Below are 19,978 nucleotides of genomic sequence, written 5' to 3' on the forward strand. Positions count from 1 at the left end.
ATGCCCCTTAGTGGCCACGTGACTCCTGCCCTCATCTGGCTCCTTGGGGTACACTCTCTTTTTGTTCCTTGCCTGTAACACCTTGATGTTTCTTATAGCATATAGTAAGACTGCTCCCGGGGTCCCAAAGTAAACCTCAGTTCCTCAGCCAGCCATGCCCAGACAGCTTCTGCCTTCCCTCTAGGACACTAAACTGTGGCCATCTTGGCCCTATCTGTGTTTTGGGGCACCAGTTGCCTTATGGGCTATATTTGTGGCTTCCATCCTTCCCTATAGTGATATCCATGCCTCATGCATGTTACTCTTGATCCACACACCAGTCTACAGGCTTCAGCCTTCTTGGCTTTGGCTCACTGGTTGCTTTAGCTGTAGACTCCTAAGCTTAGTCCACTTGTTCTGACCTGGCTTCTCAGTCCCAATTTGACTCTCCTGGGGTGCAAGCTCTGGCCCTCATGGCTCCAGCTTGCTCCCTGCCTCTTGCTGTTGGGGCTCAGGCTCTGGCTCTTGCAGCTCCGGTCTGCCCTGTGCCACCTGCTTTTAGGGCTCAGGCTCTGGCCATCATGGCTCCAGCCTGCCCCCACCTCCTGCTCTCAAGGTGTGGGGTCTGGCCCTCAAGGCTTCAGCCTGACCCCTGTCACCTGCTCTTGAGGCTCAGGTTTTGGCCCTTGCTGCTCCAGCCTGCCACTTACCTCCTGCTCTCTGGGCACAGGCTGTGGCCTTCACAGCTTTGGTCTGTCCCCTGGTTATTGCTTCTTCCTCCTTTGCAAGGCTCAAAACCCCAAGTGCCCAAGGCATTCTGGTCCATGGCCTCCAATCCTCTTCTATAACCACAAACTGGTCCTTTGGTATTGAACTTAAATGCAACATAAACACCCACTTCCAAACTAAAAGTCTCCCACACTTTGGGTCAGTGTTGCCCCCTAAGCCATACTTCTTTGAGCTCTCTCCTCCCAGTTCTCTTAGGTGGTTTGGGTGCCTGCCTGTCCATCACCTGCAGTCCCTCTCTCCCAGGAGCTCCTTGCCCTGCAGTATGCAAGGCCAGACTGCCTGTCTTGCTTGCTTCAAGCACTGGATTTCTATGCCCTGAAGCACAGCCCCTTGGGTTACATGACTCCTTAGTCGTACACAGGGGTTTCCCCTTTTTCCTAATGGCCAGCCTGCCCTTCCCTGCTGCAGCTTAATCCAACTGCTTGCAACCTTTACTCTCAGGCTACCTAGAAATCTGCCCCATACAGCAAGCTTATTGCAGCACAACTAGCTTTTGTTCAGCTGCTTGCCTACACTGCAAGGTTAGCCTGCTGCACTTTCCTCTTTAAAGTAACAGGAACCTTTGACTCCCTGTTACAAGGTTATCTGGGACAGGTGTTTAAAATGGGACTGTCCTGGCAAAAATGGGACATGGTCACCCTGAAAACAACAGCAAATGTGTTGTACAACATATTATACTCCTTTTTATATTAGTGAGAGCCTCATGGTCTTTAGAATCTGAGGAGTCTTTTCCTTAAGAAGGCTCTTAATTCACCACCACCACAATATTTCTTATCCATATGCCACCATCCAGTTTGGCTTCAAAGAGTTGATGAATTGGTTCCCAGAGGAGGGGGATAGTTTCACACACTTTATTTAGTAAGACCCTTGAACTTTTTCATTAACAAATCCTTTCTTTAGAGAACAATTCTAAGCTCTCCTTTTGATAAAAACTCACTGCAGTAATATTGTATCAGAAATATATGAAGAAGAAAGATGTTCTGACTTGCAAGAGTTTACTTAGAACATATTTGGAATGTTTTCCTGAGGAAGGAGATTGATATTTAAGCTTGATCTTGAAATGTCAACTGGCATCATTTCCTAATTTGGTTAGTACAGTGCTTAACACAATGTTATTCTGATCCTGACTGGACCTTTAGCTGCTAATGTAATATAAAGAATAATTTAAAATGAATAATCATGCAAACGCCCTTCTAAGTTTTTAGGAAATTAGCAACAACATGCACTGATGTTTTACAGGTGTTGCTAGCAGTGGGAAGGGATGCATGCACAAGGAAAATTGGTTTGGACAAAGTCGGAGTGAAGATCAATAAAATGTAAGGATAGATCTCTTTGCAGCTCTGATTATTGTGTTGATGTGATTCAGCCTCATCTCTAGGATATAAAATAATTATTTTTTGGAGTAGACCTTTTATGTTTCTTTCCAGTTCATTTATGCTGTAGGAAGAGACTCTATTGGGGTGTGGTGAGAGAGTGGTTAAAGTGTCTTGTTGTGGGTCTAGAGATGTAAATTCAAGCCCAGCTGCAGACTCTGGTTGGAGTCTGCTTCCAGGCAGCTCAGCCATCAATTGGTACCTGGCCATTCAGGTTATGGATCCAAAGATGTCTGGACTTGATGGTCTCAATATCACTCCCTTGTGTGCTGTTAACTGTGGAAGCTAGCATGCCTTCACCATGCAATCCTGATGGACTGGGAGCTTAGACTTTGAGGAGCCTGCATAGCAGATAAGTGCTCTTTGCTGAATACACCAACATCACATCAAATAAGGCAATACTTTTAAAAACATTAATAGGTAAATACCAGCAGCAAAAGCATCTGTTCTCTTCTGTTCTTTCCTATCCTGTCCATATCAAAATATTATCCAGACACTTTCCAGAAGTCCATTAAACACAATGACTAACATCTGATGTGTGGCCGGTTATCTCATTCTTTCCTTTGATGGAGAATGTAGGATGCAGTCTGGTGTTCTGTTTTGGTAACATTTTATCTTTAGATTATTCCTTTTTCGAATTGTACCTTCTATTGTATGTTTATGTTGGAAAAGATGACGTCAAGAGTACATTGCCTGCACTCAGCAGAGACTGGTGATGGTCTTTATTTCTGGGGCAATTAATTCCAACAGTCTCAGTCCAGTGAAAGCTCCCTCTCCTGAGGAGAGGAACTACTGTATTTACTCAAATCCAACATGACTGAATTTAAGATACCCCCCAATAATTAGATTCTGTACATGGAAACGTATAAATTTGTATATACGTATAAATTTGGTATAAATTTGTTATAATTTTTAATGTATCAAATCTAACTATTGGAGGGCCATCTTAATTTGTCCCCCCTTCAGTGCTACCATGGGGAAAGCAGCAGCAGAAGTGGGGCAGGCAGCTGGTGGGGGGTCATGGGGAGGGACAGCAGCTTGATCTCTGCCCCCCCCCCATGCCTGCCACCCTATGGTGCCTTCATCCCCAGCCACCTGCACCCTACAGTCTCTGTTACCCCACAGCCATTGCGCCCTTGCTCACCTCCTCTGCAATCTCTGCCCATCCCATCTTACCATCTGACATGGGTCTGGCCCCATTCCAATCAGGGGCACAGACACAGGGTAGCCCTGGTCCCGGTCCAGTCGTGCAGCAGGAATAGCAGCAGCTCCAGGACACCAAGCAGCAGAGCAGGGGGTAGATGGTGATCAGGCAAGTCAGGGTGGGAGGGAGCAGGTGGCTGCTGTGGCTGCAACTCTAACCTCCCACCCAGGTTGGGGCTGGAGTTGAAGCTTTAGCAGCCTGCCCCTCCCTCTGCCTTGTACCCAAATCCAAGATGGGGGGCTTTGCTCCCCTTCCTGAATACAGAAAAAAACCTCATCTTGGATTCAGGTAAATACATTACATGTTTATTGTGCTGGAGAAGTGAAGCAGCTAAATAATAGGGGCTACCTTGTGGAGCTCTAGGCAGACTTTTAAGACTGTTTTGTGTGGCTGCCCAAAAGTGTCTGAAGCAGATGCAATAGGCATCCTTTTGGAGCCAAAAGGCACTGCTTCCCTATTTTATTCTATTGCTATTTTATTCTTCAGACTGCTGCACTGAATATATTGCATGGCTTGTTTCATATTAATTCAATTTGCAGATCAGGAAAAATTCCTGCCAATGATGAGGAGCAGACTAATGTCCCTTACATCTATGCCATTGGAGATGTGTTGGAGGACAAGCTGGAACTCACACCAGTAGCAATCCAAGCAGGGAGACTGTTGACTCAGAGGCTTTATGCTGGAGCAACCTTAAAAGTAAGCAGTGGGTTATCTTGACAAAACTATCATTGTTCTAAATTTTAAATGCAATATATTAATCCACATGTTAATGTACAATTCATAGTGTGATTTTGAGCATTAGCTTTGATCCCTCCCATTTTCCCTTTACAAAGATATTACTGCTGATCTGTTTTGTCTATAGTGCAGGCAAAATTAATATCTTTTTCTCTCTGAGAGTATAATAATAAAATTAACTGAACTAATTTAACTAAATTTTAGCTTCAGTCTACACTATAATTGTCATTTCCTTTAAATTCATTAAGTCTAATTCATAAGACATTTAATAGTTCTATTTATTGTCCATAAAGGGATTGTAGTAGGGTTTTGCAGTGCAGTTAATTCTCAATAGTATATGAACTAATATTTTTACTTCCCATTTTTGTATATTCATTGTAATACAGTACTATGAGTTCTCTAAATATTCATGAAAGAATGATCCACTAGCACATTTGAGAAATCTAACTTGACATACAAGACATGTCTATACCACCCCAATATGGAAAAAGGCAGTACTGAGCTAAATCACACTGTGTTTCTTGTAGGGACAGTTTGTTGGTTTGTGCCCAATGCATTTCTTCTGTTTCTGGGGGTATGGTGCACAGCATGTCTCAGTATGGCACTCCCTGATGCTATAATGAGACAGTGCAGACATGTGCATTGTTTGTTCCTTTTTACCCCAGTAGAATTTTGGATTTATGTTGGCATAAAATAGAAGTATCCCAATATTAAATCACACCTTACAACCTTTATATGAAAAGAAAAAAAAGTGTTTCTTCAGAGTGCTGTTCATCTGCCTGGGTACTAATAGGGTCCTCATATCCACAGAATCTGAGTGCAAAGATTTCGTTTCTTGTGAAAACTTGAATATTCATATCGGGTTCAATTGTTACCCAGCTTTGGTGTTTGATTGATTTGTTTATTTTAGGCTGGCAGAAGTCTGAACCAATGCGCATAATGTCATTACGTCAGCCAAGCAAGTCTTAAAAAATCAGTAGTAACTGGAGCCAATTTTTTTTATTTTAATACTCAGAATATGTCTTAATTTAAATTTTGTGCCAGATTGCTCCATTTTAGTAAATTGAGAATTTTATACTGCCAAAGCGAGAGTCATCCTGGTCAATGATTTCAGAAAACTAGTTATTTAGATAGCATCCTAACTTTTACTACTCTTTCCCTCCTTTCCCCCCCTCCCCCAAGCTAAAAATGAGTGACTTTGAGGCATAAAAATGTGCATGAATAGGCAGGGAAAAAGAGGCTTTTAGGTGATTCCTAGCTATAAAGAAAATTCATTAAAAGTAATTCCTTATCTATATAATTTATGAGAGAGGTTTTTTACCTTGTTTTAAAGCGAGAGTAAGAACTTTTTAGGAAAACAGGCCGGGGAGAAGAGCTCTGGGTCTGTGGTGCATCTGTCAATTTATGTAGTGTGATAAAGAAAATTGCATTTGATTTTATTTAGTTTATGCATATTGCCTTCTTGACTTGATTGTATTATTTGCAAGTTGCAGATTTCCAAATATATAAAGATAGTGTATATATTCTGTTGAGAATACTTGTCTTTGAGGACAGGGACATGATCTGTGCCAGCAACTGGAGTTTTTCAAAGATAGAGCTGAAGTTATGGCAAAACTCTCCTTGGCTTCAGAGGTGCAGGATCGGGCACATTGATCTGTTTGGCAGTTCCAAGCCTGTTTCACGAATATTTTCATTCATTATTTACACTTCATATTTTAGACTATGCTAGCGAAAGAGGGAATGATTTCTAGATGTGTGAACTGTGCAGCGTTTGGTTTGTAGGAATTCTTATTTTGAAATCTATCATTTATAGCCAATTTGTCATGCAAATCTGTTACATTTGAAAGCAGGGCACTGAATTATCTCTTCTCTCTGTAAGTCATACATATTAATTTCATCTTTACCCTATAATTTTGCCAGTTGACCCCTCTAAAAGGAAACAAGACCCAAGACTATGGTTATCTAAAAGTGCATCTTTTGGGGTTATGAATTCCCCATGTCTTCTTCCCATGTTCCAGATATTTGAAACGTTAGCACTGCCATGATTTAATATTGATATGGATGGTGTTAAAATTACATTTTCTCTGTTATCCTACACAGTGTGACTATGTGAATGTTCCAACTACTGTGTTCACTCCAATGGAATATGGAGCCTGTGGATTTTCAGAGGAGAGAGCTTTGGAGAAATTTGGGGAGGATAATATTGAAGTAAGATCTTTAATTCCAGTTTTTAATTTAAAAGAACATTTATGTTAATTAAAATAATATCTGGTCACCTTTCTGATTTTGAAGGAAGAGGATTCTAGGTGCTTTTTGTTTTGTTAGTTGGACCCAAAAACTTGTTATTAACATTTGCTTGCAGTTGTGGTAAACCTGACTTCAAGTGGGTTCTCTTCTTGGAAAACAGGACTTGGGTATGAAATATTATTTTAAAAAAACAATAAAACTTTGTCTTCAAACTTAACTAACATAACATAAATGAATAAGTTGGCTTTGATGTCAAAGTTGCCTGAGTACAGCAGTTTCTTTATCGTGTTCCTCATACGCAGACAGCAATTTTGCAGTGATAATTGTTCCTTCCTGTACCAAAGCCCTGATTTTACAACACACAGCTAGTGGCTTTTTCTTGTGTGAATCATCCCATTAAATCTGTTGGGATTTTCACATGAGTAAAATTAAGTATGCATAAGCATTTGCAGGAATGGGATCTAGACAACACATTTATTCTATAAAACACACTATAGAAAAATGCAAGAAAAATATCTTGGTGTGAGTATGATTGTTATGATGTCCTTGCACTTACCACAGAAGTCACTGTGGGAGCCTGGTTTGGGGGAATGATTGTGGAGGGCAGTGGTTCTCGACCTTTTTCAGAGTTAGGGCATCTTTCCACAACTTTTTAAAATTTAGTGACGTCCCCAGTTGAGCAGCACTGTTGTATTCAGCTTACCTCAGTGATTCTCAACTTGGTGTTGCTGTAACTTCCAGGTAAAACTGCCCACAGGCTGGCTGCACAGCCAGACTGGAAAGGACTGTGGCACATGCCTGTGCTTTTCCTCCATTAGAGTTCTGAAATTTTGCTCCAAGGAGCCTGTAAAGGAATTTCAATCTACCATAGCTAAATTCCAGTCTGAATTGCAATCACTTTAACACATCTGTGGTACTTTGGCTACTAAGATGTTGATACCTCCTTGCCTACCTTCTGCCTAAAACATTTAGAAAACAAAGCAATCTTGTTGAATTTAAAAATAGAGTAAGAAGATCTTTATATAGAGCAGTGTTTTTCAAACTTTTTTCATTTGCGGACCTCTGAAAAATTTGGAATGGAGGTGCAGACCGCTTTGAATTGTAAGTGTGGGTATTCACATACTTTTAATTGATCGTAGTCATGTTTGACGGACCCCTTAGACAAAGTTGGCAGACCTCCAGGGGTCCATGGACCACAGGTATATTAGTTTTTAAAATATATAGGAGATTTTTAAAAATACCCAAGGTTCAGTATAACTGCTTTCATTGAGCCCTTTTGCTCTTTTGATTTCAGTAGTGTGGAGTTAGGCCAGTGCTGATGGTTTTTGAAACATCCTTCTTCTGTGTTGTAAATTATAAAATGTGTTTAATATCTGTATTTTGTTCCCAGGTATACCATAGTTTTTTCTGGCCACTGGAATGGACGGTCCCAGGCAGAGACAACAACAAATGCTATGCAAAGATAATTTGCAATATTCAAGATAACGTAAGTGTATTTTCCCCATGGTCAAGAAGCAGCTGTGTAATCCGTTTTAGGGGCTATCGTCATCATATCATTTCAGTTTGTCACTAACCTGACCTGAATGTTGACAGACTTTTTAAATAGTTACCATTTACTTTATTCACCACCCCCCAATGCTGTCTAAAGAATCCCATTAACGTCAGTGGGTTTGGATTTTGCCATTACTTTTGTTCATGTTGATTGTCTTGACCATTTATAATAAATCTAAACATCAGTAGGGCTAAAGATTATCCAAGATGAAACTTGTTATATGTTACCTATTTCTCTCATGCCTGAAACTCCTCTTAATGGCATTTAAAAAAATGGAATGTATTTGATTTTAAATGTTAAGGTTCTATCTATTCCTTATTCTGGAAATCTACCAGAAGTTCTTAATGGCCCTGCTGCTCACTAATGAGGAAACATAATCTTAAACTGTAATCACAAAGGCTGTACTCTATAGTTAGCAGTGCAGATAGACTGGATACACAACAGATTTGCTATAGAGTAACAACAGGGATGAATCTTCAGCCAGTATAAGGCAGGGTAACTTCATCCTACCAGTTGACACTAGCTGAGGATCTGTCCTGAAGTATTAAAACACAGAGCAAGATAGTAATAATAAAACCCCATAGATCTGTATAGATTATTCTCTCCAAGCTTCAGTAAAGAGATATGCTAGAACATTTCCAAATATTTTTCACTTTAACATTGGTGTACTGACATGAGTGATAATTTGCTAGTGACTATATTTGCTTCAGCAATTGCCAGATATGTTATCTGTGTGTTTTATAAGAAATATTACGCCCCGAGAAGAGTTTCTAACTTGCCTATTCTATATCTGTCATCGCATCCATGAGCCAATGTTCTGATTTTGACTGTTGAGACAGAATGTATTACTTGTCAGTGAATGTCTGCCTGAAGCCACCTTTCAGCAGTAATGATTTAATTCATCAATTACATCAATCTAATCAAAAAGCTAATTAGAATTATTTATAAGCTTTTCTTGCATTGTAATGCATACTGTAATATAAACAGCTTCTAAATGGGAAGTTTTTAAAATTTATTTTTCATTTAAATGAGAATAAATATGCAGTGTATGGCCACCTAATATAGCCCCAGTGCTGCTTGCTGTGCTCCCCAGTACTGCACACATGCTTATTTTTTCTCAGACAATCTAATTGAAGTTAGTGGGAAAACATACCTCAGAAAACAGTAAATTCTCATGGATTTGCAAAATCTGTCACACTCAGTAATCAGACACAACTTATGCAACAATGTCATCATACTTGTGTCCTTAGCACTGTCAGATGACTGTTTGCACAAAACTGTGTAGAGAGCTGATGCTCTAGTTCTTGTCATTTCTTTCTATTTCATAGACATACCAAAATTGTTTTTAAAATTTTCCTTTTGTAGTGGTAATGACAATTTTATATTTATATCTATATTTGTGTAATTATATATTAACTTAAGAGTTTTATAGTCTTACCAGTGCCAAAAATCTTCAAAATAATCTGAAAAGAATAAATGCATGAGGCTATTTGAATTTACTTCTCTCTGTTATGTAGAAGAGAGTTATTGGGTTCCATGTGCTTGGCCCAAATGCTGGAGAAGTTACCCAGGGGTTTGCAGCTGCCATCAAGTGTGGACTGACAAAAGAGCAGTTGGACAGCACAATAGGAATTCATCCAGTCTGCGCAGAGGTGCGTATACCGTGTCAGTGAGTTTTCACAGCTAATGTGTGCATTTGGAAGTAAAATTATATACGAAGCTAGAGTTGCTTATATAGTACAGCCACTTTGTAGTGTAATATATGACCTTAAAACTGGATCATTCAGCCCCCAAAGGTTTGTCCTAAATTATTGCATTTACCTCCCGCCAGCAAAAGGTAGATCCAGTGCGAGACTAGGGCAGGCACAAAAGCTCCTGTGTCTTCCTCCTCCTTGCTGCTAACATATGAAGAGAAACAATGATGTAAGAGCCTTCGTGTCTTTTTGTACTCTAGAAGATCCCCATTTGTGATCCTCAGCAGTGGCAAAACCATCAACCACCATAAAGTGGGCAGCTTTCAAGTTGCTTTAAGCCTGTATATAGGGATTATCATAGCCCCTGCTGCCTCCCAGGAGAGGGGGGGGCGGGACTCTTCTATCCTCCTCCATCACCACCCCGTGCTGCTGCCACCTCCAAGGAGCAGGGCCGGGGGGGAGGGGACGGGATGGACGAGGCCAGCAGTGCTGGCCTCGCCACTCCACTCTATACTCGCCGTCATGGTGGCGTTTCACTGTCCTATTCCGTCCCTGCCTTTCCCTCCATCCCCCTGTGCCACTACCCCATGCCGCTGCCACCTCCAAGCTGGAGAGTTTCAAGAGTTCTGCCCCCCCTCCGCTCCATGTCTGACCCCATGACAGCCACCTTCCACTCCCCACCTTCGCATCTGGCCGTCTGTCTGTGTCTCTGTCTGTGCGGAGCACTCTGGTTGTTTCAGTAAGTATTGTGATTGACTGCCAAGGCAACCAATCATAGAGCTCCAAGAGCATTATGGCCAGATGCACAGACAAAGCTCATGTATGTGTGTGTGTTTTGATTTGGAGGATTGAAATTGCTTTTGGATGACCCAAAAATGATGATGTTTAAATTTAACCAGTTTATACCAAGACTGGGATTTATGTTTTTCATTATTTAACTGTGTATTTATATATTATATAAACTGTGGTCTGCCATGTTGAACTGCCTCCTCTGTCAGAGAGCACAGAACTCTATTTCTGTTCATAAATTTGCATATGAAGCTTAAAATATTACTTCTGCTCAGTTGGTTATCAAGGGCTAAAATTTCAGATAGTTATAAAGCAGGCTTTAAACTGGTGTTCTACTGAAGGAACAACTACATCAAGACCTTCCTATTAAAATCTGTCCCTAGAGATTCCATTTAACTCAACGTTTTGATTAAATAAAAAAGAATCGCATAGAAAAGCAAAATATTTTTTTTTTACTTTTGTTTTGCAATTCATTTAAACTGAAATATTGGCTTTTCTATAGAGAAAGGCAGCCATATCCTCAGCTGGGGACTCTGAGGTTCCATTGGATACAGCTGGTTATGTCAGTTTATATCAGCTGAGAACCTTGGTCTATGATCCCTTCTGGACCTTCTTAACTCTTGAATTCCAGTCAGTGGGTTTTGTGCTGAATCTGTATTTTTATATGCAAAATTTAGCTACAGGCTATAGCATTGAATACTAGAAGTCTGCAGAAATAGCAAAATCCGTGTACCTGTGTTTGTATGTGTTGTGTTTGCAAAGTAAACAGCATAGCACAGTCTTTGTGAATGTAATATATTGGTGGCTGTTTGAATCATTTTCAAAGCACCCATGAAAAAGGCTTTCCTTTTCTCTGTAATAGCATATTATAATGGTCTTCTTAGAAGTTCTCAGAACGGGAAACAAGTTCTCAGTTCATCAGAAGCCCTTTAGAGTGGATGTCTGAGTGGGAGCTGGCAAACCTGTGAATTCAAATAGGGAATTAGCATATGTAGTGTGAAGATAGAATGATACTTGTAATTTATTCTGGACATCTGAGCTGCTAAAATTGAAAATGAATAGAATTATGATTAGACATAATTTGGAGACATAATTTCAGTTAATCGTGTTTATTTGGGCAAGAAAATGGAATTGGTTCAGGAGAAATACACAAATGAAAAGATCCAGAGAGTTGTTATGATTTTTAGTGGCAGCCTTCAAGAGTTCCTATTTCGTCATCTCATCTTCTGTGCAGGCAACAAAAATCAAAGTGCAGCGGTGAAAAAAAAAATGGCTTAAAAATTGTGTGGCAGTTGTAGGTCCTGAATATATTGAAACAAATTAGAGTGATGAGTGACATCAGACCAGTTTTTATATATTTATAAACGAACTACAAAGAAGCAAATTGGATCCCTGCACAAAGCAATAATCTTGCATTTTTACAGGGCCAGATATTGATATCCACACTGATGTGCTGCATTTCCTGAATAGCCCCATAAGAAGTACACTATTGCACAACTTCATTAAGACTAAGAATTGAGTTGCAATTTGTTCGTTTTATAAATTAGAGCAAGATTTTGCTTTTTCTTGCTTGGCTCGAAAATATTTGCTGTGAAAAGGACCTGTTGAGATCAATAGCTCTGCTTAAAGAGTAAAGTTCAATTTAAAATGTGGACATGTTTCATAATTACTACAGAGCAATTTACCCCATTTTGTACTTTGTAGTGCAGAACATACAAGTGACAAACTCTCCCAAACTGATATACCTGGCTACTAGGTGGCAGAAGAGCCATTTTGCATTGAGCAGATACAGCGGGATAAAAATGATCACAGGAACAGACATGCAAAATATTCTATATAGTAACTTCCCTACATAGTAAAGTTTCTATATGTTTTTCAATCCTGAGTTCAAGTGATTTTTACTACATAGTAAGATGGTGTATGGTAAATCTTTTCCTCTTTTGCTGTGAAGTAAAACTGATAGACAGCAGTAAATGTGACATTTCTCTACACTTTTCATTTGAATTTCAGTGGCAGAACCTTCAGAAAAGCAGGGGTAGAGGTGAGGGATGTTTTTTCCCCTAGAAAGACTGTTTTGCTGTTTAAAATGTTAGTATTTAAAACCAAGGATATATGACTAAAGTTAAATTTCTTAAAGCCAGCATAGCTCAGCTGGTTCATTAATATAAGCTTTTCAGTTTCTTAATCTATAATCTTTTCTTCACTTGAATAACTAACAAGCTCTCAATCAAAAAATTATGTTTCCAGTAATTCCCAAATAGATTCCACTGGATTTGTTTTAGTCAACAAGCTGTGCAGAGACTGCACAGCAGCCAGAACTGGCTGGTGCACACAGAGATTAGGCTCAGACAAAGAAGGAAACAGATAATGTTTGTAATAAAGACATTGAACAGCACCGGTCCAAGGACCAAGCCTTGTGGGGCTCCACTGCCCGCAACTTTCCAGGTTGATACCAACCCATCTACCACCACTCTCTGGGTGCAACCCCTAAGCCAATTTGTCACCCACATGACTGTGTAATCATCTACGTCACAGTCTCTCAGTTTATCTGTGAGAATATAATGAGATACCGTATTGAAGACCTTCTTAAAATCCAAGTAGATGACATCCACCTCGATTCCTGCGTCTAAGCATTTTGTGACCTGGTCATAAAAAAAACAAGGTTAGTCGGGTAGGATCTGCCTGCTATGGATCCTTGCTGGATGCCCTTTAGCTAGCACTGCTTTCCTCGCTAGTTTCCCACAACTGTGATCCTTAATAACCTTTTTTCAAAGGTTTTCCTGAGGATAGAGGTGAGACTAACTGGTCTATAGTTATCCAGATCCTTCCTTCCTTCCTCCTGTTCTTGAAAATAGGGACCACATTGGCCCTTTTCCAGTCCTCTGGGACCTGACCTAAGTGTCAAGAGTGCTCAAACAGCCGTGCCAGTGGCTATGCTATGACTATGCTACGATGGTCTGCTTATAAAAGAGGAAGATGTGTATTATTCATTGATGCTTTTCTCCAAAGAGATGTTAGGAATGTGTACAAAAAGTTTTCTATTCACCAAACTTCAGGGTTTTTAGATCCCTGTTAACTGCAGACAACTGGGGCACATCCCCAGGTGCAGGTGTGTGTGCTTGCTACGGCAAAAGTAGTAGTGGCATAAAATTGCTGCAGTATACACCTCTATATGTGTGGCCTGGTGTGAGGCAAATTGCCTTGCTTCGGGGAAACTACTGTTTCCTACTCCTCCCAACTCCTGCCATGCTGGAGCCACCTGGAGGACAACTAAAGCAGAGATGCTCTGGCCAGCAGTTGTTTTTTGCTATTGGGATCTCCCAATAGCAATTTTTGCCCCAGTGCTGCAAATTTGCAGTGTAGGGTGTGTTTTAGCATGCCAGGCATGCAATTTTTGGCACCTCAGAGAGGTTTGCAGCACCAGAAACTGCACGTGCCTGCACATCTGAGTATGTCCTTGGGTTTCGTTTGCATGGCTGAAATAGCCAGATAGTCTAATCTTGGTTTATTATCCTTAGAGATAACTTTGATGGTGGCTAATTACTGTAGCTGCGAACCATGTTTATTTTTATACAATTTTGGAACTGTTTTGATTTTCTGTAATCCTTCCTATATTAGACATATGCAAAATAATGCTACCTGCTGTATAGTAAATGTCACATATTAACTCAGGTAATTTGCTGGATTTTATGTAGTTTCTTTTTCTTCTGAAATTGCAATTTTTTTAATTTTATAAAAATATCTTTAGTATTTTTATTTTTATGGTTGTCATAAAATAATAAAAAAAAGTTATATCTACAAAGAATTTCATAGGGTGTTATCTGGAGAAAACAAAGTGCATCGTAGTATTAAGGCAGCTTGTATATAAGAAAACTATACTGAAAGAGTTGTACTCAGGCATTTTTAATTTTATTCTGGTAATGTATGAGCTCTTTCAATCAAAATTATGGTTACAAAGGTTACAAACAGCCTACTTCTAAAATGTGAGGGGCAACCTCACTCTGATTGAAAGCCCACTGAAGTCTGTCCCTTCATTTTTATAATGCTAGTGTTTATGGGGCCTATTGTGCTGAACACTGGTAAAAATGGGTGGTAAGCAATTGTAAGCTCTTTGGAGAAACTAGCCAGAATGTCTAGAGATGAGAGAAGAGATGCACAGAAGCAAGTGATTGGACTCCGAGGTACAGAAAGGTTAATAATTTTCCTGAGGTTATATAGGAAGGCTAAGATAGAGGGGAATAAAAAATACTTTCTGGAGTTCCAGTCCAGTGACCTCTAGCCACAAGCCCATTCTATGACTTCCCTAAGCAAGTTTCTAAGGAAAAAAATCATAAGTTCACTGGGTTGAGGCACAGTAAGTAGCTCCACATGGACTATTTTCCCACCAGATCCTTGTCCCATTGACATGAGGCTTCAACTTCTGAAGCCTGTCCAGCTTGCCCCAGATTCCCTAAGTATCCCAAGTAGGTTGTCATACCGTTAAGTGGGCTCCAAGGCTGTTTGGAGTTATGCCAGGGATTGTGTTAGCACTTGGAGCAGCCCAGAATTGCACGGATGCCTGGGTAGTTTGAAGCCAATCCTGTCCCTCCTTGCAGGATATTGCAGGTGCAACACAGCATCTTAGCTCACGTGTTGGAATCGAGGCTTCCTTTTCCTAAGCAAGGCTCCCAACCTTTGGATTCATGTCAGTGCAAGCGTAGTCAGTCCTCTTGCAGTTGTCAAACATCTGGTTGCCATATTAGTCTTTACTGCCCCACAACCAGCAGCACTGTTGACAGCCTAAAATAACATGGAGGGCTTTGTGCAGTTCCTTTCTTACTGGGGTGAATTTCAGCCTATAAAAATTCCTGTTTTGGTGACATATATTGTGATGTGAGAAGGGTTTATGGCAATGATTTATGTTCTGTTTAGGAACCTGCTGTCTTGTGTTGATTTCAGTTTCCTAGCAAACTGAAATCGACATACTCAATAATTGTATAGACTGGAGTGTATTATTATTGAGAATGAATTTACTGAATTAAGATGATAGAAAGACGCACAACATTTCCTTATTAATTTATCCTTTCCCCCAAAAAAGTCCTAGGAAGAATTGTGAAGACAGTGGTATATATGGGTTCTGCATGTACTTTGATTTAGAAAAGAAATGGATTTAGCCTGCTTTCTTCATGTCTGAGTTCTACCCCCTCTGATATTCATTTACATATACTCAAAGTATTCCTGTTTCCTTCGTTTTAGATATTCACCACCCTATCAGTGACAAAGCGTTCTGGTGGAAATATCATTCAATCTGGATGCTGAGGTTAAACACCCCCACTGTTGTTGCTGTTGCCGGAGACTAACTTTCATCACTGTGGCTGGCTTGTGCAGAAGAAACCACCTCAAGATAAACTGTCATCAACCCTCGGTAGCAATGTGCATGTCTTCACCAAAGCACTACCTTAACTGGATGAGACAAGCATGTTGAGGTTTGTTAGTCGCTTGATGATTGGATGGCAATTGGCAAAACATGGGAATAATTAATGTCAAGCTGCTGCATGGCATGGCATTTACAGGATGCTTCCATGAAGTCACAGCCTAAAGCCAGCATTTCTGGTAGGCAGTGATGGAAGAATTGCTAGCACAGTTTGAGAATAACCTCCTTCTCCTAAATGAAGAGCTTCCTAATTCAAATGCATCACCACAAGTCCTGAAATTCTCTGGTATCTTATGGCTCAGTATAAAACTGTCATTATGACAACTCCTTGTTAAGCATACATACCATTTGAGGACAGTAATGTAGTTAAGTCATGTATGTAGAGAGAGAACTTATCTTACATTTAATTCAGACAAGGAAAATGTCCTTGCAGAAAGAGTCAGCACTTTTCAGAATAGCAAATCTAGTTTGGCTTCCAAAAATCCTAAAACCCAGTTGTTAAATCCTCTTCTTTTTGTTTTGTTTTATTTTACAGCCACCTACTTGTGGCTATGGTTGCAACTTGTTCTAGCCATTGAAAAAGGAAAATATTTTGCAAGGCCTTGCTACATGGGCAAACTTTTTGCCAGAATACCTTTTAGGGTATTCTTTAATATATAAACTCATTAGGCATGCACACAGAAATTATGATTTTCTTTAAAAAACAAAAATTCCAAAAAAGACCTGTCTCTTATCTCACTATAATTAATCCACTTTGGAAGTGAAATAATTCTGTTTTGGAATGAGCATACCACTATAAAGTGTATGTACAGGTGTCCAATTTCAAATTAACTGCACTACTTCAGATAGTCCTCTCATTGTAATCCCCTGCTGCATTGCTTCCTATCTGAATACTCTGCACTGCTTTGGGGTCATATGGCATTTATACCCATACCTTAGTCTGCTCCCGTGCACCAGAAATCCAGCACGTCCGAGGAGATTTGATTAATAGAATCTGCGTATATTTGTATAAATGATATGTGCATCAGCACGCAGAAAATGGCAGTCATGCGCTTTTGAATTAAAACACCTTTGATGTATTTTAGTTCAAAAGCGCACTGCTGCCATTTTCTCAGCACTGACACGGATTTTGTTGTTTATACAAATGCATGGGCTGCAAGTGCCAGGTGCTGCGGTGCATGCATGTGTAAAAATGCCCATATTGTCCAACTAGATAATGGAATACTGTGAAAGAAATTATTGGTATTTGGCCCCAAATACCAGTATGTTCCACTAGATATCTCACAATTGAACATGATGCCCCATAATGTATTGATCCTAGTGTTGGAACATTGAACCTGCTCAAAAAAGCTCTCCACTTATTTCTCTAACTGACAGATGAAATCACTTAAGCCAGTTTGAACAAAACAGTATGGTTGCACTCTTTGGGCATCTATACACATGCTCTGGGGTGGGAGCACTTTAACTCTGAGAGCTTTAGTTCAACAAGCTTTAGTGAAGTGCCCCATTGCCATTTTGAAACACGAGGATGCTGAATACATGTGATGTGGAAGCTAATGCAGCGCGCTTATTAGCACGCTCTGGCAGACTGACAGCAGACTCAATTAATTGAGTTTGCTCCGATGCGTGCTAAGTAGCACACGTTGGAGCACACATCTGTCATGCATATGGGTACCCTTTCAGTTTAGTTACATCTGCATAACAAAATGATCTCTCAAAAAACCCTATGTTGAAACAGATCTTTTCTGGGGGTAAAGGCATCTTAATTTTCTTGTATGCACTGTCATTTTATTTAACAGATATAAACAAGTTTAAAACAGTATTTACTTCTAAAACTCATTTCCCTCCATATTTCTCTTGTGCCTGTTAAAGTCTATGCATTTATCAAAACAGAAACAAACCATCTCTTTGTAATGGAAATGAATATGCTTTTTAATCTGGTTCACAACAGCTCTCTGATTTAACAGGCATCTTCAGAATTTTTAATGGTTTTCCAGAGTTTATTATTATAGGGTGAACCCTGGGAGAGTCACCCTAAGGCAAAAGCCTTGCTCTGGGTCTTTGGCCAGGAGTGAATTTCACCTTTTCTCTACTGACAATCTTCTACCAGGGTACATCTAAACCAGATGCTACTACACAGTGGTCACTGAGCATTTATGTAGTACTTGTATAAGCAAGTACTAAATAAATGTGCAGTAACCAGAGTTGCTGCACAATAGCACTGGCAAACATCTTTTAAATGATGGTACTGCACAGTATCTTAATACTAATGCACAGTAGTATCTCAACATGGCTTTTGTCACATGACGCTATTGCACAGTAGCGTCAGGCTACTGCGCAGTCAGCGTCTCATGTAGATGTGCCCACGGAGTTGTAAATTATTTTTACAAGTTCCAGCTTAACTGAAGGGTTTTTAAAAAATGTTTGATACCATTCAAAAACAGTTTGTTTATTTCTGGGCCAGTTTACAGAACAAATAGAATAAAATAGACCAATTTATAGAACAAATAGAGCATTTGCACATTTGCCACACTTTTTGATCACCCTCCAAGTGAAGAATGAAATCAAGTGAAGGAAGAAAGATGCCATTTTTAACGGCAGAGAAAGCCAGTATAAAATTATTAACTCCTGGGTCATTTATTTTAATTGTTTGATTTTGAATACTGTGTTGGATAGTTTCATAAGATGTAGGGAGTTGACATCTTTTGGTATGTTAAAGATACAAAGAGGGCATAGCTTTAAGACAAAAGAACCCGTTTTCCCTAAAATTATCAGCCTCTTGTGTCCTGAATGCCCCAGATGCCACATGTATGGCTTTTGAAAACCCAGACAGTACAGTTTCTTCGAACCTGAGTGAATAACCTTCTACATATGAGAAATCATTAAAGCCAGGTAGTTAAACATATAGATAAAGGTTGTGTGCGTGTGTATGTGTGCATGTTTGCAGGACTGGGGCCATAGGTTTGTAAAGCTTCCTTCAACTGATTAATAATTTTGGTGTACATATTCTAAACTATTTTTATATATATTTAAATAAAAGAAGTGAAGTGTAAGCACTTTAGTACATTTTTCCTCATTAAATTTTATATTGTGTTTCTATTCATGGTGATAGAGGCATATAATTCATGAAGATAAGATATAAGGCTCTGTTGAATGCCAAAGCAAAGCACTTGGAATTTATATCAAATCACACATTTTATGATGACTGTTTTGAAAATTATATATACTAGAAAATGTAATAAATTAAACAATATTTATATTCAGCTCATGTCCTTCTTTTTACTGTATTAGTTATTAACATTTTTGGAACTCTTGCATGAATACAAGCCAAATGTCTCTTAAGGTATTTCACTGAAATATGTGGAGAATCAGCAATTTTTGAAAGTTTCAATGGTTAATTAACAGGCTGGTTTTTTGCTGTCTGCTGAGATTCACTTTTTAAAGTTTAGTTTTCTCCCACTCATCATTACATACCCTGGTGTGATCTGTTAGGACAACCCTAACTTGTATCCTAACTTCAAAGAGATCTGCTGATGGCACTGCATCTGTCTCCCTCCCTCCCTCCCTCCACTTTTCAGATCAAATGCACCTCTTTTGTAATTATAGTGGAGAGGACTTATACTTAAGGTTGAGAACCTCTTGCCTTAAAATAATCAGCTCTTCTAAATGTTCTAATATCCATGGGCTTACTCGAATTGCTCTGAAACTTGGTATGCTCCATGGGAGCGGTAGGGTAGGGTTACTGTTGCAAATATGGTATAATACCAGCAATGATTCAGCCTCCACCTCTTCTGTGTGTGTGTAGGGGAGGGGGAGGAATTGGGGGCCAGCTTGTCTTATAGTTGGCACATTCAACCCACTTTTTAAAACAGACCTGGGGATCAATCTGCAGCTCTGATAGGATCATTGTTGCAATTGTTTGACATTTACCCAGCTAGTGCATGGCACGCTTACTCTCCTTTTAGAGAAGCAAAATTTTTAGAGGAGAGTTGGGCTTTTTTAAGAGGTGTGAAACTACTGCGTGCTCACCAAACAGATGACGTACTTTTGTGTGAACAGGATAGCTGAAAGAATCATAGAGTCATAGAAGTAGGGTGGGAAGGGACCTTGTAGATCTTCAAGTCCGACCCCCCCGCCTGGGTGGGAGAAAAAAACTGGGCTCAAATGAGTCCAGCCAGGTAGGCATCAAGCCTCTTCTTAAAG

At 39.8% G+C, this 19,978-nt stretch overlaps 1 protein-coding gene across 2 annotated transcripts in view; it reads left to right on the forward strand.

Moving 5' to 3' along the window:
* Window positions 1-16,213, forward strand: part of TXNRD1 (thioredoxin reductase 1) — a 70,110-nt gene extending 53,897 nt beyond the window's left edge. For both annotated transcript variants that reach the window (XM_019544771.1, XM_019544772.1), the window contains exons 12-17: window positions 2,008-2,084; window positions 3,885-4,041; window positions 6,181-6,288; window positions 7,718-7,813; window positions 9,397-9,531; window positions 15,598-16,213. In XM_019544771.1, the coding sequence (XP_019400316.1) occupies window positions 2,008-2,084; window positions 3,885-4,041; window positions 6,181-6,288; window positions 7,718-7,813; window positions 9,397-9,531; window positions 15,598-15,660 (636 nt within the window). In that variant the 3' untranslated portion in view covers window positions 15,661-16,213. The remainder of the gene's footprint in view (window positions 1-2,007; window positions 2,085-3,884; window positions 4,042-6,180; window positions 6,289-7,717; window positions 7,814-9,396; window positions 9,532-15,597) is intronic.
* The last annotated feature ends 3,765 nt before the right edge of the window (window positions 16,214-19,978 follow it).

The sequence above is a fragment of the Crocodylus porosus genome, unplaced genomic scaffold, assembly GCF_001723895.1.
Source record: "Crocodylus porosus isolate Cpor-Errol unplaced genomic scaffold, CroPor_comp1, whole genome shotgun sequence".
Lineage (NCBI taxonomy): Eukaryota > Metazoa > Chordata > Crocodylia > Crocodylidae > Crocodylus > Crocodylus porosus.